General features: G+C 45.6%; 1 protein-coding gene across 1 annotated transcript in view; it reads right to left on the bottom strand.

The window, feature by feature from the left end:
* PROM2 (prominin 2) overlaps positions 1-11,011 on the bottom strand; it is a 51,836-nt gene extending 40,825 nt beyond the window's left edge. Inside the window, exons 1-4 of the mRNA XM_063310879.1 lie at positions 10,783-11,011; positions 3,423-3,472; positions 2,469-2,671; positions 705-825 (exon numbers count right to left, since the gene is read on the bottom strand). Coding sequence (XP_063166949.1) covers positions 705-825; positions 2,469-2,671; positions 3,423-3,472; positions 10,783-11,011 — 603 coding nt within the window. The remainder of the gene's footprint in view (positions 1-704; positions 826-2,468; positions 2,672-3,422; positions 3,473-10,782) is intronic.
* Positions 11,012-20,684: the final 9,673 nt, after the last annotated feature.

Below are 20,684 nucleotides of genomic sequence, written 5' to 3'. Positions count from 1 at the left end.
TTTAAAGTGCACAACTTGCTTAAATTAGTATTGATGGGTCCCAGAGAATATTTTAGAGATCTTTCTTTACTCTTTCTAGTTTAACCTAGCCGAATAAGTGGGTGTCATCTGCAAAGCAGACAGAGTCTTCTGGGGGGGGGTCAAAAATGTCAAGATGTCAGCTGCAATCACATAATGGAAGCTTCACCCCTTTTTTACACACCCAGAGTTAGACTGCGCTCCTGCAGCTGACATCTTGACCTCATTGACCTCCCTGGCAAATTTCCAGGTTAAATGTTGGGGCCAAAATGAAAACCCACCATTTTAATGACCGTTTGTAGATTTTTTTCACAAAAGATGTTGAACACCCATTCTCTAAAGATAACTTTATAAAGCCCAGCTGAAACAAGAAACCATAATATTTCCATTAAAATTTAATAATGGATAAAACATTTTTTTAGAATAATCCTCCCAACAAGCATTGCCTTTAGTTGTTTCGCTTTCCAAATGGTTTGTTTTTTTCACTCTTGATTAAAAAAAACTGCACCTGCTAGTGCCAGGCAATAGCCCTTTCCCCAACCCAGTGCCCTCCAGTCAAGTTTGACCTGCTTAACCATGTGGTGTGAACACAGCCACACAGCCCTGAGTTGTTCTGGCATGCAATGGAAAAAGCGTGCTGTGTCCTGGAACAAATGGCTCCCCTGGGTTTTTCAGAGTCAACTCACTCGGGGAATCCCATTCAGATGGTTCCTCAAAGCCTGCAGGGTGTTCAGCGCATCCCGGGCACCCGGGTCCATCTCTTCTTTCACCTTCTGGTTGGCGGCAAAAGCACAGATAATGCCCCCCCTGATGGAAAATGGTATAAACATTGCAGAAAACAGAGGAGTGATTTTACATACAAGAGGGAAATCAAGACTAGATTCCGACTAAATTCCCTTGCCTGGGAACTCATGCAGCCGTTGAACCAGGGTTTCTCAACCAGGGTTCCGTGGCACCCCAGGGTTCTGCGAGAGGTCACTAGGGGTTCCCTGGGAGATCATGGTTTATTTTAAAAATTATTTCAAATTCGGGCAACTTCCCATTAAAAAACTAAGTTTCATTCTTTATTTTCAGCTTAAGAACACTGTTAATACATCTCTACAGGCCCACCCATGAAACAAATGTAATGATTTTGCAGCTTCTGGCCTACATTTGAGCCTGAATGTGCAGGGTTTCCCCGAGGCCTGGAAAATATTTCAAGGGTTCCTCCAGGGTCAAATGGTTGAGAAAGGCTGTATTAAATCATAGACCCAAAGCCAGAGGTCTTCAGACCACGGTTGGTTGGTCATCTGGCAGGGATGCTCTAGGGCAGTGGCTCTCAGTAGGCGTAAATACCCAGTATTTTTAACAAATGCATATATTTTGCTGTTGGGGGGGAGAGCTATTGTAAACCATCTTTGTCTCTGAAGCAGGTGGTAAACAAATTTTTGTATGGCCGTCTTGGTCTTCAGAAGCCCAGAGCACCTAGATCTGGAAGGCCAAAAAAAGAAACTCGGCCTTGTTGCCTTGGGTTCAGGTCAGACTGAAGCAGAATTAAGCCCTGTGGCATTTTCAGACTCTGCAGCTGCAGGCTCTGACCTGTAGCCCTAAAGAGAGATGCTGCTGTCACCAAAGCAACAGTGAGAACTGGAGAGCAACAGGCTGACGCTTGGCTCTGGAGCTGCACCTCCATGCTAGGATCCTGTGACCATGAACAAGTTGACTACATCCAGCTCTGCTGCAGACCAGTGCTTCTCAAACTTGGCAAGTCTAAGATGTGTGGACTTCAACTCCCAGAATTCCCCCGCCAGCATGCCGGCTGGGGGTTTCTGGGTGGTGAAGTCCGAATGCTGTAAAGTTGCCAGATTTGAGAAACACTGCTTTAGACCATGACCTCTATTTAGCTTGGCTCTTGCTGTATCCAGAACAGCATTTCTTGGCTTTGAATTACAGCTCTAGCATCTCTGTAGGATTCGGGTACAGGTAGTCCTCGACTTACAAAGATTTGTTTAGCAACTATTCAAAGTTACGACAGCGCTGAGAAAAGTGACTTATGACCAGTCCTCACACTTACGACTGTTGCAGCATCCCTGCGGTCATGTGATCAAAATTCAGGTGCTTGCAACTGACATGTATTTACAATGGTTGCAGCATCCTGGGGTCACATGATCTCCATTTGCAACCTTCCCAGCCGGCTTCCAACAAACAAAGTCAGTGGGAGAAGCTGGATTCACTTAATGACCACAGTGATTTGCTTAACGTCCATGGCAAAATTGTTGTAAAACCAGGCATGACTCATTTAACGACTACCTTGCTTAGTGATGGAAGTTCCTGTCCCTATTGTGGTCATAAGTCGAGGACTACCTGTAATGGTTCATGTGCCTGTCCTTCCTGATCTTTGCATCTCTATGGGGACAACAACACCTGTCATGGGGCCCTGATGCCAGGGTCTGGCTCAGCCTCTCACTTACAGGATTACAAGGGTGGTGAGGAGCAGACAGATCATGAGAAGATTCCGCTGGCAGATCAGGGAGCGGCGATAGGCCTTGGTCTGTCCACCACAGGGCCGGTGTTTCTGGAAGCAGCAAATGCTCAGTCCGATCAGGGGCACCATCACAAAATAGAGAACCCCAATTGCAGCACAAACAACATATCCTGCTTGGTACTTAAGGATCTGATGAACAAAGAAAATAATAATAAAAAAAGGTCTTCAGAGAATGGTATCTCTTGTCCCTCTCCCCATCCCATTCCTTTAAATGCTGTGGATCTAAAACAGTGTTTCTCAACCTCAGCTACTTTAAGATGTGTGGACTTCAACTCCCAGAATTCCCCAGCCAGCCACGAGTTGAAGTCCATACATCTTAAAGTTGCTGAGGTTGAGAAACACTGATCTAATATCACATCCCCATTTTTTTTAATTGCAGAAGGTCCATCATGAAGGGATTGAGTAGAGAGAGAAAGGATACACGGACGCCTTGCATTTCGTTAGTGAAGGGATAAATCCTTGTCCAGTTCTGCCAGAAAGGACTTCATTAAATAGAATTTGAGGGCTGATTCCAGGCTTTGCATTCTAATATTTTCCTGCCAATTTCCTCAAAATCCTTTACTGTCCCTTACCCAGCCCACCCACCACTAATGCCTAATCCCTGCTAAATCTCAATACTGTCAGATATTTCTGGGCTAGCATTCATGCACAAGGCATTTTCTGCAAATAAAATTCTTAGACAGCCAAGTTGGGAGAGTCCCAGGTGTGCTGAACGTGTATCTTGCAGAATTTCCAAACACCTATCCAGAAATTCTGGGAGTTGCAATCTGGCACTTCGAGAGATTAGTGAGGATGGTTGTAGATGCTGGGCTGTGACAGCCAATATGGACCCTCAAAGAAACAGAATGGGAAATCCCACTGCCCCAGCCCACTTTTTCACCTGAGAAGTTGTAGCAGTTGATGGCTCATCCAGGGCATCCTTCAACAGCTCTGTGGAATAAGACAAATTTTTTTTTGGCTGAAGTATTAAATATTGTCACAGTAGATGAAGCAGTAGTTTATTTATGATAGTGGGAAGATTCAAACAGAATTCAGCTGGATTAACGCTTTAATCAATGTGTGTTTAAAACTACGATCTAATAAACTAGGACTTAGACTTCTTGCGGGGGGGGGGTGTCTCACATCAGGAGCAGAGGACCTCCTCCTGTGCAGGGGCACATTCCACAAACTGATTTGGAGGATCAGTTGTTCCACTTCCCCCACAATTATTAGCTTTGAAAATCTCATCCTTAGGTTTTAATTAGTACCTTGCTTTATATTCCTGCCCTATGCTATTTGAGGCTAGTCTAGCATCTTGCACCAAACCAGCCAGAGCAGCATCTTTTGGTACTGGTGGAGAAGAGAAACCTCCTTTTTTACACACACACACACACACACACAAACACACACACACACCCATCCAGCCGGGAATGTATCCTTCCTCCTGCAGGACTTTGGATATAATGCTGTTAGAAGCGGGTGGTAGGCAGTCCTAGTTTAGGGCCCTGTTCTGTTTCCATCATTTGGTAGCTCTTGAGGTCAACGTGGAAGTGGGCAGCTGCTGCATTTTGGCTAGACCACCGGACAAGCCGCCAGGCCCCCTAGCAGGACTGACTTATCCATTAGGCACCGTACACTAGGCACAGTGCCTACGGCCGCAAAATTATTTATTTATTTATTTATTTCAGAAAGAATAAAAATGAAGTAGTCATTATTTATTCCATGCTTTTTAAGAAGCCTTTATTTAATTCCTTGCCTTTTAAGAAATATTTATTTATTTCCATGCCTTTTAAGAAATGTTTGTTTGTTTATTTATTTCCATGACTTTTAGGAAGCTTTTATTTATTTCCTTGCCGCTTAAGAAATGTTTATTTATTTCCATGGCTTTTAAGAAATACTTACTTATTTCCATGCCTTTTAAGAAGTCTATTTATTTGTTAGCCCTAATCCTTTTCATTAAAAAAAAAAGGCAAGAAACAGACAGAATTTGAACATCAAACCCTTGGTCTTATTTGTAACCTATAGGCGTAGTGTGCATTCTAAAATTTAGTAATTTTGACGATACACGACAGGCATCATAATGAATCAGGCACATCTGATCACTATTACAGAATAATATGTATAATCTGTTATTTACAATACTATTCCCTCTTTCCCTGTTGAAATATGAAGAACATAATGAAAATCATACAAAATATAATTTTTAATACTATTGGTTTTAGGAAGGGAGGGGCCCATAAGGGCAAAAGTGCCTAGGACTCACCAAAGTCATAGTGTGGCCCTCTAGTCCAGAAATGCCCTATGCCAGGGTTTCTCAACCAGGGTTCCATGGCACCCTAGGGTTCCACGAGAGGTCACTAGGGGTTCCCTGGGAGATCACTATTTATTTAAAAAATTATTCCAAATCTGGGCAACTTCACATTAAAGAGGCAAATTTCATCCTTTATTTTTAGCTTAAGAACACTGTTAATGCATCTATACGGGCCTACCCATGAAACAAATATAATGATTTTGTAACTCCTGGTGTCCTAACAGCCAGGAACCACGCTGAGACAAGGAATAGGTCTCTAGTGTTTTATTACTGCTACATAGACAGAACATCCTAACAAACTGAAGAAGCGTGGGAAAAACCCAGACAGATGAACCCCAAAGTCAAGGCGGGTCTGATCTGTGTCTCTTTGAATGGCTGCTTAACTCCTCAGTACTACGCATGCGTTTTCCCCACTGGATAGGGGCCCCCTCCTGCTCACCATCAGTCCTCATGATATCTGGCCTACATTTCAGCCTGAATGTGCAGGGGTGCCCCGAGGCCTGGAAAATATTTCAAGGGTTCCCCCAGGGTCAAAAGGTTGAGAAAGGCTGCTCTATATTCAGCACCAGAGATGGCCTTTAAATATTTGCAGAGGTTTCAAGGTGGAGAGGAAAGAATGGGCAGGGAAGGGTGTACCACTAGACCCCTTAGGTCCCTAGATCTCTTTTTTGGTGTTTATCTGGCTCTCTGCTTTAACTAACTTTTCAAAAAGAAAAAAAATCCAATGGAATAGGAAACTCCTACACTGCAAAGACGAAGAATCATATTTATTCACGTCCATGCCTTTGGGCCTCACCACGTTCCCACTAAACGGTAGAGACCCTTTTCACAGGGGTGTCTGGAGAAAGGGGGTCAAGAAAGTCAAGATGGTGGCCACCATCATGCAATACAAGCCCTGCCCATTTTTTATGCGTGTTGCAAACCCTTCACTGCAGACCCCCTGCCCTGCTGGGTACCGGGTTGCTGGAGAATTTGGGAACTATCCATGCCGATAAAGGCAGCCTTGACTGGAATCGTCAAGCTTCCCACAGCAGCCATTTTGTGGTAGGACCCATCGCATCCTCCAAATGTGGCCCCCAGGAGGCTAATGACACCCCCTGTCCCCCCCCCCCAACTCTGTAATTTCTCTCACTTCCATGCTGAGTTAGGGGAAAGGGGCTCTTCCTTGCAATGATAGGACAGCAAAAAGGGAACATATTCCAAGGAGGAGAAAGCGATGGACCAAGTGATGGGTCCTGGGATGGATGGGGCTGGAGTGTGGACAACTTTGCTTCCTTCAAGACATGACCCCCTTTCAGATTCAGACCTGCTGCCGAAAAGACCTGCCTAAGCAAAGCTGCATTCACACAACTTTTTTAACTTGGTTCCTGAGTTAGCCCATTTTCTAGGTTCAGAAAGCACAATGTACCATTAGCTAGCCAAAGAGTTTGACTGGGTTTGCAGAATATGCTAAAGCACAGACAGACAGACACACACACACACAGAGGTTAAAACAAATCAAGCTTAGCAGCTGATGCCCCTACAGCAACAGATTTGTAGCTAACCTGCTTACGTCTGTTACGTGAACACAGCCTAGGAGTTTCCAGTCTAATTGAAGTGGGTGTGAGCAAGAGGAAAATAGAGTAGATAAATATTTTGATTTTGGAACAAATGCTAGAAAAACAGCAGGTAAGAATTGGCAAGGTGTGTTTGCTTGTTATTGTTAAAGGTGACTCAATTAAAAAAACTGTGGATTCCTTTCTATGCTGGAGAAAAAAAACACCTGTTAGGATCTGGGTAGCTTAGCATATCATCTGACTTCAACCTTAGTTGCAGATAAAGAGGAAAATGCTAAGCACAGTTTGAAATGTGTGCACCGATGGGTTATACATACTTGAGTCCTGGATTCTCTTTTTCATATATCTCTCTACCAAGGATTGAGAGCCAGTTTGGTGTGGTGGTTTAGGCACCAGGCTAGAAACCGGGAGGCCGTGAGTTCTAGTCCCGCCTTAGGCACAAAGCCAGCTGGGTCACCTTGGGCCAGTCCCCCCCTCTCAGCCCTAGGAAGGAGGCAATGGCAACCCACTTCTGAAAAACCTTGCCAAGAAAACTGCAGGGACTTGTCCAGGCAGTCTCCAAGAATTGGACACGATTGAACAGATTAAAAACAAAATAACACCAAGGATTACCACCTCTCTAGGACTGACTCCAAGTTTTAACCCCTTATATTAAGGCCCAATAACTGATGATGCACAATTGCGGTTGCCCATTGTAGCTAGAGGCACAGTCCACTGCATAGCCCATGGCTTAATAGCTGGAAGGCCCATGCAAGGGCAAGGTTGCACATTGGGCCAGGAGGGAACTCCCACTGTACCACACAAAAGCATGCTTCTCGGGGATGATCAGAGATCCTGCCTGGTGAGGTGAGGTGCATATTGAGATTCACAATCATCTATTAATTGTAGTTGTTGTAATTTTCATTGTATCTGATTTTTTCTGTTTTTTATCAAGTCACACTGCCAAGCGTCACATCGGCGCAAGTTGGGCATCCATATACGCTTCATATATAAAGAAATAAGTTCTATTCATGAGTTTAGCGCTCTTTCAGAAGAGCGCTAAACCTGTCACTGAAAAGGCCTGCCTAACAGCCGATAAGGTAGCAGGGCTGCACCACGGCACTGTCCTACTCCTAGCAGCAGTGAATTGGGCTGATCCCTCTTTCAAAGCCAAGTTCCAAGCCAGATCAGATTAGTGAGCCGTTAGTACAGGAGCAGAGCTTGCTTTGAAAGAACTGGGCCTTCCCACTGCCCAAAGCCCTGGAGGACGGTGCGCAGGAAATGGGGAGGACGAAGCAGGCCCACCTCAGCTGATTCCCTACAATCAGTATAGCTAACGGTGTCTTCAGGGTGCCACAGAGGTGGGCTGGAAAGAGAATATAGATAATGTCAAGGGTACACAAGAGAAAGAAGAAGGCACATAGAGGTAAACAACATTTACATACCATTCAAAAGAGACAATAAAAAAGCCAAAAGACCAGTACACTCCCTGGCCAGCAATCAACACCCAGACAGGCAAAAATCAACACTAGGATTAACACCAGATGAGCCATCAGACAGCACAAAGGAACTATTAACTGAGGCAATCAACCCAGCAGCAAACAACAGCCCAATGAAGGAACTCCCAAGGAGAGAACAACACCCCCACCAACACAAGCAGGGCAAGCCGTGGTCTATAAACTGAGAGCAGGGCCCTCTCCTGTTGGCACTGAAGATGTGGCCTAGCCTGGCAATGAAACGTCTGCAAGAAAACAACAAGGCTCAGAGAGCACCAAGGACACCACAGAATGAAGATGGCTGGATGATACTTCTCGGTTGCATCTCAGGTTCCCTGGACAGATACAGGGGATAACACTGCCCCCATCCCATGCATAACAATAGAGAAAGCATCTGCGTGGAGGGAGGGGTGAACAAAAAACCAATATGGCATCTGCAACTATGCAATTAAAGCCCCTCCCTTTCTTATGTGCATCACAACGCATGTAATATTTTTGTAATTAAATGATTCATATGGCTGCCCATCTCATACCATCTATAACAGTGTTTCTCAACCTCAGCAACTTTAAGATGCATGGACTTCAGCTCCCAGAATTCCCCAGCCAGCATCTTAGCTCCATGCATCTTAAAGTTGCTGAGGTTGAGAAACACTGCTCTATAGCAATAGAGTCCATAACAATGGAGGGGCAGGAGTTTGATTGCACAGCTACAACTGCCATCTTGACATTTTCAACCTCCCCAGTGTGAATGGCTCCAGCCCCTGGCCACATCTAGGGTACAAATCCATCCTTTTTGTCTCACCGTCCTGAGTCAAGGACAGCCGGCAAAAGTGAAAGATTCAGCACAGGACCAGCCCACCCACCCCCAAGTTGCCCATTCCTTCACTAAACCAAACTTGATCCGGCATCTCCCTGTGAATGTTTCCTCCTCCAGTTTCCTGTCTGGGAAGGAAGCCAAGGGTTAGCCTGGCTCTAGGAAGGCAAGGGCAATCTCCTAGGGGCCCCCAAGAGCAAACTTGACTGCTGCTGCTGCTGCTGCTGGGACAGAGGATGAATGAGGCTTCTTTAAAAGAGGTCCATTTCCTGTTGTGATGGAAGTTCACAATGGAAGGGGCAACGGAAGATTGGGGCAGGCTACTGGACTTCTCCCCAAACTTCCTTGGAGCCTTTGTGCAAGTTCTAATCTTAAGTAAGACTACAATCAGGAAATGAGGATGAGACGGGTGCAGACAGTGGCAGAAGGCAGCTATTGCCAGAGTTAATTACCTGAGATACTTATCTAAGCTAGACAACCTGAGATGCCAGGACCTCTTGTGGTCCTCAGATCCCCTTTTCTGAGGACCTCAGAGGCTTCTCCAACCAAGACCCAAATGACAGGTTGCTCTACTTTATCTCGAGAGGGACTTTCTTTGGTGGAGGCTGTGCTGTTTGCCTCATGGAGGGACTGCAGCGACCCCCTTCAGCTCATCAAAACGTGTCCGTTCACTTCTGGGGGGCCCTCTGGCTGCTGCAGAAAGTCTTCCAGCAACGGGAGATCGTGGACGTCGCCGCACAAGGTAACTAACAAAGGTGAGTAACATGGCAGCACCCTTGAGAAGGTGGGGTGGGAGACCGCCATTGCTTCACAAAGAGCCCAGAAACCTTGGCCCCTCAATGTGTCTGACTTGGCATCATTGTCCCACCTATGGTGCGCCTTGCCCTCCCCAAGGGTGATTGGCACCCCTTCTGATTTCTAAAGATTAGCCATCCCCACTTTATGCCTTTCATGTGCTGATTAGTTGCATTTTAAAGGATCTTGTGCTGGGCTTTATTTTATCCTGAAAAGCCAGTTAAAACATCTGTTAAATGAATACCTTAGAACTTGTAGCATGGTAATATTCCCAAGCTATCGCTTTTCATGGTCCCTCAGCCCCATGATGTTGGGAATATGGAAAGAGAATGAAATAATTAACTAATTTGTTTTGTGTGTGTAGACACAATACAGTATGAACGTACCATACAGATCCAAGTTTTCTTCTTGCCACAATCATTTTAAAAAATCACGCTGAATAATTTAACAGCTACTGCTCTGTCCTTAAAACAAAATGTTGCAAAAACTTTTAAATGCACAAGTATAGTATATTTCCCAAACAGTCTGGGAACACAATATTCTTTTTAAAAATACTGAAATATTTCATTAATTAACACGTTTCTATCCTGCCAAGGCTATCATTAGAGGCCGCTGGCTTAGATACGACTTTAAAAGTATATCATTAGATACTCACAGTATTAATTTGCAATATATATTCAAATATAATGGCACAGATTACTCTGTTGAGTGTCAAAACTAAGAAAAGGAAGATGGTTGATAAGCATTAGGAACAAGTGAAGGATGCTTAACTGCATTTAGATGAGTTAAAACCTTCCCACTGCTTCCTGGGGGTAAAATCCCATCATGAAGTCTACAGTATGCTTGTGTCTGGGGGGGGAAAGAATGGAAATATCACTGGGGGGGGATGGAGGAAAATCTTGAAAACAACCCTGACAAAGGATTCTTGGGTTGAATTGACACATTGCACTGAGCCATAATGCGATCTGTAAGGTTTTGGCTCAGCATGACATGTGAACCCAGGCATTTGTGGATTGTCTGGGAAACTGCAAGTTAGCAACATAGTGCAAAGTTCAAGCCAGTCTGAGAATGAATTGGTCCAGAATGGTCTTCTCTGAGGAATAGGAGGAACGGGCTAGTAAGCTGGATCTGATCAAGAAGATGCCCACAGAAAGTTCTAGCAGACCAATGTTTATCTCCATGCTACGGAAAGCTTCACTTGCCCATTTCTGCTCATTAAGCTGCTGGTGAAGACACAAAACTATGTTAATTTTTCTCCCCAATTCAGAGCGCTCTCACCAGACTTATCAGCAAGAAGAACGGTGGCTTACCTGTGGGGAAAGGGTTCTGTTGGACCACATCCAGGTAACTCTGGACAAGGCGATAGAGGGGATCCAGCGATCCGTGGGCTTGGTGTTGAGCAGGAATCCGCTGGTCAGCACCCACATCGGCAAATTGGAGGATCAATGGAGGGTTTCCTCCTGCAGAGCATTGCTGTGAGTGGACCGAATCTGGGCGGACAAAGGCAAAGGCCAGGAAGAAGAGGAGCACATGTCCCATTCCAGAGCTCCAGACTCCAGCAGGGTCTAAGATTAGCTGTGATTCACAAGTCGGCCTTGTCCCTAGACGCTCTAGCAAGGTAGAGGACCCTGGGGACAGCAAGGCCCTTGTCTTCCTTCCTGCCAACCAGAGGAACAGCTCTTTCCAGCCTGTAGATCTTCTTCAGGCTCCAAGTCCAGCTTGCACAGGAGAAGACAACAAGGAGAAGAGAGCTTAGGACCACTTCTGCTGGGTGCTTTTCCAGCTTCAGCTGAGCAAGTCTGCCTCCTCCTGAAATACTTCCAAAGGAGTGTGGAGAAGGGGTGGGGGGGGGGGAGACACAAAAACCGGCCAGACAAGTTTGATGCCTCCTGATGACAAGGCCCTTCATGCAGCTTCCCAGCTCGTGGGATGGAGCAGGGTGCGGCAACCACACTGGGTGGAAGGGAGAAAGAGGGAAGCTGGTTTTTTTCCCCAGAAGCCGTTCCAGGGCTTGTCCCCAGTTTGCTTCCCTGCCCCTCTGCTGCACTTAGTCCCCGTGGGTCGCACCCGCCAGTGGGTGGTCCTGAATGCATTAGCAGCTGACTCAGTTGAAAGAGAAAGGAGGCACGTGGGAGGGGTGGGGGGCATCAGACTTCAGTTTGGGCCAGGCGGTGGTGGGGATGAGCTGAGCTGGCTCAGATCCATATCCCATCTAGTGATGCTGGGGCCACAGGGGCAGAGTTCGTGGAGAAGAGTGGGAGTGCCGGTCTCCAGAGCTTCTGTATGTCTCGTGAAATGCCAAATTGGTACTCTCTGGCTGTGCACTGCAGTTTATTTTTTCCCCCAAGCTATACAAAGGGGACGTGTAAGAAGTAGGGAATGGCACTCCTAGCTCTCCCTTCCTTCCTTCCTTCCTTCCTTCCTTCCTTCCTTCCTTCCTTCCTTCCTTCCTTCCTTCCTTCCCCTCCCTCCCCCCTCCCTCCCTCCCCCTTCCTTCCTTTACTCCTCCCTCCCTCCTTTCTTTCTTTCTTTCTTTCTTCCCTTCCCTCCCTCCCCAGAAGGGTTGAAGCCAGAAGGATAAATAAAAATAACCACTTATTTTAAAATAACTCACTTCCTCTGAGTCACAGAGGAAAAGAGGGAACTCTGCACATGCTCCAAAGCACCCTACTTGGATGCTTTTAGTGGAGGGGTGGGTGACCTTTGGGGGGGCTGAGGGTTGCAAAGTGGGTGAGCCATGGGACATATGTGAGTAGGACTGGAGTTTGAGTGGAGTTGAATGCTTTTCTCTATTTTTTAACACTGATAAGCCGCCTTTGAGATTCACTCTGCAACTGTAGAGGGCTGTCAGTTTTTATAGCAGTTCTAATCAGAAGGGAGCCCAAAATGCCCCCAAAGGAGACTTGGGAGCCAAGTGGGGCCCTGGGCCAGCAGCCCTCTGAACTAACACTAAGAAAATTCAGTTTTAAGGGTTTCCAAACTAAGTTTTAGGCTTGCCACTAACAAGAAGAATTGATGCATTTGAATTGTGACGTTGGCGAAGATTACTGAGAACACCATGGGCTGCCAGAAGAACAAACAAGTCAGTTTTAGAAGAAATACAACCAGAATGTTCCCTAGAGGTGAAGATAACTAGGCTTAGACTCTCATACTTTGGGCACATCGTCAGGAAAGACCGATCAATCGCTTGAAAGGATATCATGTTTGGTGAAGTTGAGGTCCAGCGGAAAAGAGGAAGGCCTTCAATGCAACGGATTGATACAATCACCGCAACAATGGATGCAAACGCTGGAACAGTCAGGCATGTGGTGCAACTCCAAACAGCATTTTGTCCTGTTATACACAGGGTCGCCATGAGTTGTAGACGACTCAACAGCAACTAACAGCAACGACAACTACTCTTTTTATCTGTGTAAAATTGGCTTGGGATTGGGACTGAAAAACAGAACAATTTATGGATTTCTTTGGATAAATTAGTAACAGCATTTTTTGTAGAAAATGTCTATCAGAGCCTGTAATGGTATCTTCCTGCTGAAAAATTGGTGACCAATCAAATGGATTATTCGCTGGCCTCAACCATTCAACAATTGATCCAAGAACCCCGTTCTCTTCTGAAAAATGTCCTTTTAACCCTATTTCCACCCATTGACAGAATTAAATTCTGTATGTTGAAGAGTGAAACCAAAACAGGCAGGCAACTTTACCCAACATGCTTGCTCAAACTGTTGGAAGTGTAGCCTTCAAAACACATCTTAATTAGAATGAGGCTGTTTCTAAATTAGGGCTCCAGGTTGTGTGCTCTCTTGTTGCCAAAGCAATGTATTATGTGTCATCAAGTCTTTTCTGACTCCTAGTGACCACATAGACAGATCTTCTCCATGACAATCTGTCCCTAACCTGGTCCTTCTGGTCTTCCAGCGGTGCCCCCATCGCCCCTGTAGCTGAGTCCTTCCCCCTCGCTGCTGGTCGTCCTCTTCTTCTCTCTCTTTCCACCTTTCCCAGTCTTAGAGCCCTGAGCCTTCTCCCGAGCGCTGGGTCTCTGCATCAGGGGTCCGCAGTAGGATCCTTTGAGCCTGCTCATTGGTGCCTCGAGTGAGACCTCTGGGTTGATAGGTTGGATGATCCACCAGTTTGTTTTCTTGGCTGTCCACGGTCTTCTCTGGAGTCTTCTCCAAGACCAAAGTTCAAAGGCGTCAAACCTTTCCTAAGCTGCTTCTTTAAAGTCCAACTTTCTCCTCCATGGAGTGTCACAGGGGATACACTGGCTTGCACAATTCTGATCTCACCTTCCACCTATGCAAAACGGGGCAGCCGCATCCTAGGAAAGGAAACCCAGTGCCACTGCAGCTAAACAAGAAAATGCAGGTGAGACGCCAACATTCCTAAAAGCCAGTGCAGACTTGCCAGTTAAGATTTTATGAATCAGGAGGCTGGTAGCCTGTCTGTCTTGGGGATATCGCCCACTTGAGTATATCTGAAGATTGAAGCTCCTGGGTTTTTCTACCCTTATGTTTGTGTGTATGTGGCTTCAAGTCAGTTTTTGACTCCTGGCAACTGCCTCGGCAAGTCTCTGCAGTTGGCAAGATTTTCTGGCAAGATTTCAAAAGTGGTTTGCCCTTGCCTACTTCCTAGGGCTGAGACACTGGCCCAAGGTCACCCAGCTGGCTTCATGCCGAAGGCCAGACTGGAACTCAGGGTCTCCAGGTTTCTAGCCTGATACCTTCACCACGACATCAGACTGGCTCTTTACCTTTGTGTTTAGGTGCTGATATTTGAGAATCAGAAAAAAAGATGTCCTCACATATCGTCACTTCTATGTCAGCACATTCCATATCCCTGCTCTTGCACAGAAGCATCCAATACAGGTAGTCCTCAGCTTATGACCACAATTGGGACTGGAACTTCCATTGCTAAGCAAGGAGGTTGTTAAGTGAATCACACCCGATTTTATGACCTTTTTTGCCACAATCATTAAGCAAATCACCGTGGTCGTTAAGCAAATTACCATGGTTGTTAGGTGAATCTGGCTTCCCCTATTGACTTTGCTTGTTGGAAGCCAGCTGGGAAGATTGCTAATGGCAATCACGTGACCTCGGAACGCTGCCAAGTGCCCTAATTTTGATCACGTGACCACAGGGACATTGCAATGGTCGTAAGTGTGAGAACCAGTCATAAGTCACTTTTTCCAGCAGTCGTAACTTCGAATGGTTGCTAAACGCAGGGCTGCAACTAGGGTCTGTGTCACCATGGGCAATCATGGATTCCGCACCCATTTGGGCGCCCCCCCAGCACTCATTCTGGTGCCCCCCCCAGCATGGTGCCCGGGGCCCCACTTGCCCCCCCCCTAGTTGCAGCCCTGGCTAAACGAATGGTTGTAAGTCGAGGACTACCTGTCTAGTTCAAAATCTTTTTTTAAAAAAGGAAGTCAGAAAAAAGAGCTAAAAGCTTTCTATGGGTTGACCAAACTCTGAAATCCTTCAACTGCCTATTAATTTCCCCCACAAAGTGCTGTTGTAATCCTCAAGCTAGCCCAGTTGCAAATGGCTCCGTTTACCAATATCTGCTTTAAAAGTGTTGATCCTTAGGGATCCCTCATCATGTTTTGATGAAGCGTTGCAAAATGTTTCCTGTGTTTCTGCTTCACTGCTCTGCTATTTCTATGGCATGGGAAGAGAATCAGTGAGATTCCTGTCCAGTCCATTTTCTGAGCCACGCTTAAAAAAAACTGCACCGTTTCCCTTGTTTCTTAATCTGTAGCTCTTTGGCTTTCTCTAGTGGCTGGAAACAGCTACAGCAGAGCAAGGGAAAAATACAGAAGTGGGTGTCATTTGGTTGCTTATTATCATGAGTAAGGTTTTTTTCCCTGCAAGAAGATTTAGCTGCTTTTTACATTTTTATGTTTTTATCTTTTAAAAGCTTTTATTGTAAGACAGAAAAGAAAGAAAAAAGAAGGGCTATATTAAGAATTTACAAAATGTAAACATGACATGTTAAAAGAAAAGGAAACAACAGGCAACCATTTTTCTTACAAGTAACACTGAATTGGAACAGATATAAAGAAAATCGTTTATCAGTTTAGCACTTTAAGAACTAATATTAAAATCAAATCGGAAATTGACAAAAATGGTCAAGATGATAGCTTTATCACTCCAATTCATAAGAATATAATAACAATCAACAAGAATTTGTAACTAATCTAAAGCAGTACTTTTATGGTCAGACAGAATCTAGCGTTTTCAAATTTTATGTTAAAAGAAACTCCAATTTTGGATGTGATAGAGGTCTCTGTGTGAAATTACAGTCCATAAACAGTTTCCAAATTAAGTTCAAGTTAGGAACTGACTGACATGTAGACATGAAGTCATTTTTTTATCTTGATGCATACTCCCAGTCCTTTAAAGAAGGAATTTAATTTCCAACTGGAAGAATAGAGTATCTTAGCAGCTGTTATCCTGTATAAAGCAAGTCCAGTAGGAATATAAGGCTTGCTGATACTTAATAAAAAACCACCTGGTAGAACAGAAATTCAGTATTTAAAATCTGTTTCACCTGATGAGGAATCATCTTCCGGAATTGCTGAGCTTTGTAGCATTGCCATCAGATATCAAAAGTCAAGAATCAAGATAATTAAGGATCCTTCTTGATTGTTACATTTCTGGAAGTTTTTTTAATATGTTTTTTTCCATTTTGGGCTGAGATCGACTCAGCCTTCCATCCTTCCGAGGTCGGTGAAATGAGCACCCGGCTTGCTGGGGAAGGCAATGGCAAACCACCCCGCTCTACAGTCTGCCAGGGAAACGTCACAAAAGCAGTGTCCCCCCAAAGGGTCAGACATGACTCGGTGCTTGCCCAGGGGACCTTTCACCACCTCACACCACATACATACATACATACATATATGGAATCTGGATTGGAAGAAGATGAGCATGATTTTAAAACTGAGGAAGGAATATAAATAACCTGCATTATGGTGATGATTGTACTCTGATAACTGTAACTGTAGCAATGGAAGTGCAGGAGCACAATAAAAAAAATGGGACTAAAAGTTTAAATACAAAGACGACCAAATTAATGGCAATAGTTAAAGCAATCAACCTTAGAAATGACAATGAAGATACTGAAGTGGTGCATGTTTTCTGCCTTTTAGGATTGACTATCAATAGTAAAAGAACCAGCAATCAAGAAATATGCTGCAGACTAGCAGTTGGTAGAATAACAATGAAGGCCTGGGAAAAGATACTCAGATGCCGTGATGTGTTAATACCTACAAAGATCAGAATGCTGACAGTGGTACATCCTGTGACAGTCTATGGAAGTAAGAGTTGGGCTTTGAAGAAGCAGGATAGAAAAAATATGGCTGTTTTTGAACTTTTGTGTTAGAGAAGACCCCTGAGAATACCATAGATCAGTGTTCTCAACCTCAGCAACTTTAAGATGGGTGAACTTCATGCTGGCTGGGGAATTCTGGGAGTTGAAGTCCACCCATCTTAAGTGGCCAGGCTCAAACTATCATATTTTGGACACATTCTGCAAACATCTAGGTCTCCAGGGAAGTCTATAATGCTCGGAAAGGTAAAAGGAAAGAGAAAAAGAGGACAACCAGCAGCAAGGCAGATGGATTCAGTTACAGTGGTAATGGGGACACCATTGGAAGAGCTGAAGGACCAAGTTGGGGACAAATCCTCATGGATAAAAATCTATGTGGTCACTAGGAGTCAACACCAATTTGATGGTTCATCATCATCATCAAGGAAAGAAGGCTGAGGGGTATGAATTGCTGTAGAAATATGAACAAAAAAAGACTTCTGACAAAAAAGCCTTTCTGTCATGATCCCAATATCTGAGTACCTACACATGTATTGGAGAAAACATCCTACTGAAATCATATTCCAAATTAGACATCATGGGAGCTACAATTGCTTAATGCAGATTAACCAAGTCCCAGGGGATGCATTTGTCCAGCATGCAAAATGTGATTAGTTTTAACTGTGCTAGAGTACAGTGTGAACCAGCCAGTTTAGTCAGTGTATGATTCAGTGATTTTGTGCAACCCCCCAAAATAAATTAATTCAATAATCAGGGTGTGTTGGACAGACACAATCACAGTATAAGAGAGTAAACTGAGGAGAAAGAAAGAGGAACATCTCTAGGCACAAACCATCAGCAGACGAGAGATCCTGTTACAGGTTTATCAAATAAACAGATTCCTATGCTATCATGGACACAGGATGGGAAAAAGAGATTCAAAAGAGATTCTACCTTAATGTACTTACTAATAAAAGAGGGCTAGAAGGTTCCCATTTCACAATTTGGAATGTCAGCCCTAACGCTTGGCATTAAAATGCGTTACAGAAAGTCAGTGCAAATCATGATTGTGCCCTGCAGTTAATGGCTTGACGGCCTGGGCTGTGGTGCAATGCAGTTGGGACAACATATTTGCATCGTGTCTACATTTGGCCTGTTCTGTTCTAATCCCCATTTTTCCCAGCATTGCCAACAATGAACAGAAAGTTGGTAACTGGTCTTTGTTTTACCAAATCAAAATCTAGTTTTTAACTGTACATCTGCATATTTTATTAAAGGTGGCGGACTCTGTCCATTTACAAAGACTTTTTCGTTCAAAAATTTCAATTTCTAAATGTGTATACAGTGCATGAATCTCCATGGCCACACGGAGTGAAAAATACTCCGTATAAACATTGCAGCTGCTACTGTCGCTTGATTCTCTCTGCATAGCAGACTCAATAAAAATTGCAAAGTTTGGAGGCTGTAAATGTGAAGGCGTCAATCTATAGTAAATGTCTTAGGCAGAGGCGGGGGACTTATGTAAATAGTTACAAAAATCAAAAGACATTCCTCATAAGCATCCTCAAGCATGGATGCAATAGAAGCATGTGTTATGAGGGTTGAAGATGTCGTGGTAGGGAAAGCTGGTAGCTTCCTAAGCATGCATGGAAGGGAATCCAAAAAGTCAAGATTGGCATCCACAATCATGCAAATGAAGCCCCACTGCTTTCTTACATTGTTGTGTGTGACCCCCATAAGAAAGGGCGGGGCTTCAATCGCGCGCTTGCAGCCACCATCTTGACTTTTCTGCCTGCCCCTGCAGATGCCTCTGTGAGCTAGCATCTAGGAACAGCTGTAACCATTTCAAACGGGCAACAAAATTCTAGGAAACTTTATTTATTTATTTATTTATTTATTTCTCTCCCTCTCTCTCTCTCTCTCTCTCTCACTCACTCACTCACTCACTCACTCACTCAAATTTAGCCACTGCCCATCTCCCCCAGAAGAGGGACTCTGGGCGGTTTACAATAAAATCCCACATAAAACATAAACATTAAAATCACATAAAACAATTATGATAAAACACAATAAATAAATAAAATCCAAGAGAGATGTAAAATCCAGGCTGGTGGGAGGGACTCTAGGGTGTGAGCCATCCCCAAGAATGGTTATTCACTTTCCGGCCCCAGGCAAGATGGCAGAACCAGGTCTTCAGGGCCTTCTGGAAGGTCAGGAGTGAGGGGGCCCACCTCACCTCCGGGGGCAAGATATTCCAGAGGGCGGGGGCCACTACAGAGAAGGCCCGCTTCCTGGACCCTGCCAGATGAAATTCTCTTATGGATGGGGTCCGTAACATGCCCTCTCTGGATGATCGGGTGGGGCGGGCCGATGTAATGGGGATGAGACGATCCCTCAGGTAACCTGGCCCCATGTCATGTAGGGCTTTAAAGGTAATAACCAACACCTTGAATTGGACCCGGAAGCAAACTGGCACCCAGTGCAGCTCGCACAGCAACGGTGTTATATGTGGCCCACCTAGGTGCCAAAAATAGCCCATGCGGCTGCATTTTGGACCAGCTGAAGCTTCCAGATACTCTTCAGGGGTAGCCCCATGTAGACCGCATTGCAGTAGCCTATGTGGGAGATAATCAGGGCGTGAGTGACTGTTCGGAGGGCTTCACGATCCAGGAACGGGTGTAACTGGCACACAACCCAAAGTTGCGCAAAGGCCCTCCTGGCCACGACTGCCACCTGCTCTTCAAGCAGGAGTCATGATCCAGGAGAACCCCCAGATTATGCACTGAGTCTGTCTGGGGCAGTGCCACCCCATCCAGAACTAAAGATGACAGTTTCTCGGAAGATGAAGCCCCATCAACCCACAGCCACTCCGTCTTATCAGGGTTCAGTTGAAGCCTGTTGTTCCCCATCCAGACCCCCACAGCCCCCAGGCACCAAGAAAGGGCAGTCACTGCATCACTTACCTCACCAGGGACAGAGATTGTCATGCGCTGCTTACCTCTGAATAACACTCAGACACTGGTTCGCGGATCAGGCTCTGGTTTATTTGCAGGGCAGGTACAGCGTTGGTAGAAAAAAGCTGAGAGTGACAGGAGCGCGCCGGTGCGGGGTTTAAATACCCCGCGCCGGTCAGCGCCCCCTCGCTCACGGTCACGTCACCCCCCTTTGTCCAATACGTTGCCCTGCCGGTGGGTGAGGGTTTCCGGGATCGCCCATCATCAGGTTTCCCATTCCTCTGCTGATTGCTTTCAGCTGGGCGATCCCCGTTGTATTGCCGCTGATGGCTTGGGTGTGCTCCGTGATCCGTTTAGCTATTGTTTGTTGGCCGTTAGTCGTTGTGGGTTGATGGCTACTTATCTTGTACCCCTTCACCTATTTCCTTGCCATTGTCATGTGTGCCATTGCGCTGATGACTTTAGCTCAACGGCACTCATGACATACTGCCCCCTTTTCGAATAGTGTTCTCCCCCGGTTTTCTGGGTTTTCCCCGTGGAGCTGTCAAAACGCCACATTTTTTTTTTTTTTTCAAAGTTCCCGCCTGAGTAGTTGTCGCCCCTCCCTTTGCTCCTCCCTCTACCACGTGCCTTCCCAGGGTGTGTCCATGGTGCGCATGCTCGGGTCCTGACCTGGCGTGCGCATGCTCCAGCCACACCCTGTTTGTTTGGCTCAGTTCGGCGAGGAGAGAGGCGTGGCTGGTCGGGTGCTTCTCAGCTCCAGGTAGGGCCCTTCTTTTTCTTATTTAAAGTGCGTCGCCTTTGTTGTGTCTCCTGGGCGTTGCCCCCAGGTTGCCCTGTTGACTTACTTGCCACTCCCCCGCGGCCGGGGGGCGGGGGGAGGGTGCTGGCGAACGTTTGTCACCCCCCGTGGGCCCGGGGCGGGGGGAGTGAGTCCCGGGGGGGGGAGGTCC

Source organism: Candoia aspera, chromosome 9, assembly GCF_035149785.1.
Source record: "Candoia aspera isolate rCanAsp1 chromosome 9, rCanAsp1.hap2, whole genome shotgun sequence".
In the NCBI taxonomy this organism is placed as follows: Eukaryota; Metazoa; Chordata; class Lepidosauria; order Squamata; family Boidae; genus Candoia; species Candoia aspera.
This window is presented reverse-complemented; position numbering and strand designations above follow the sequence as displayed.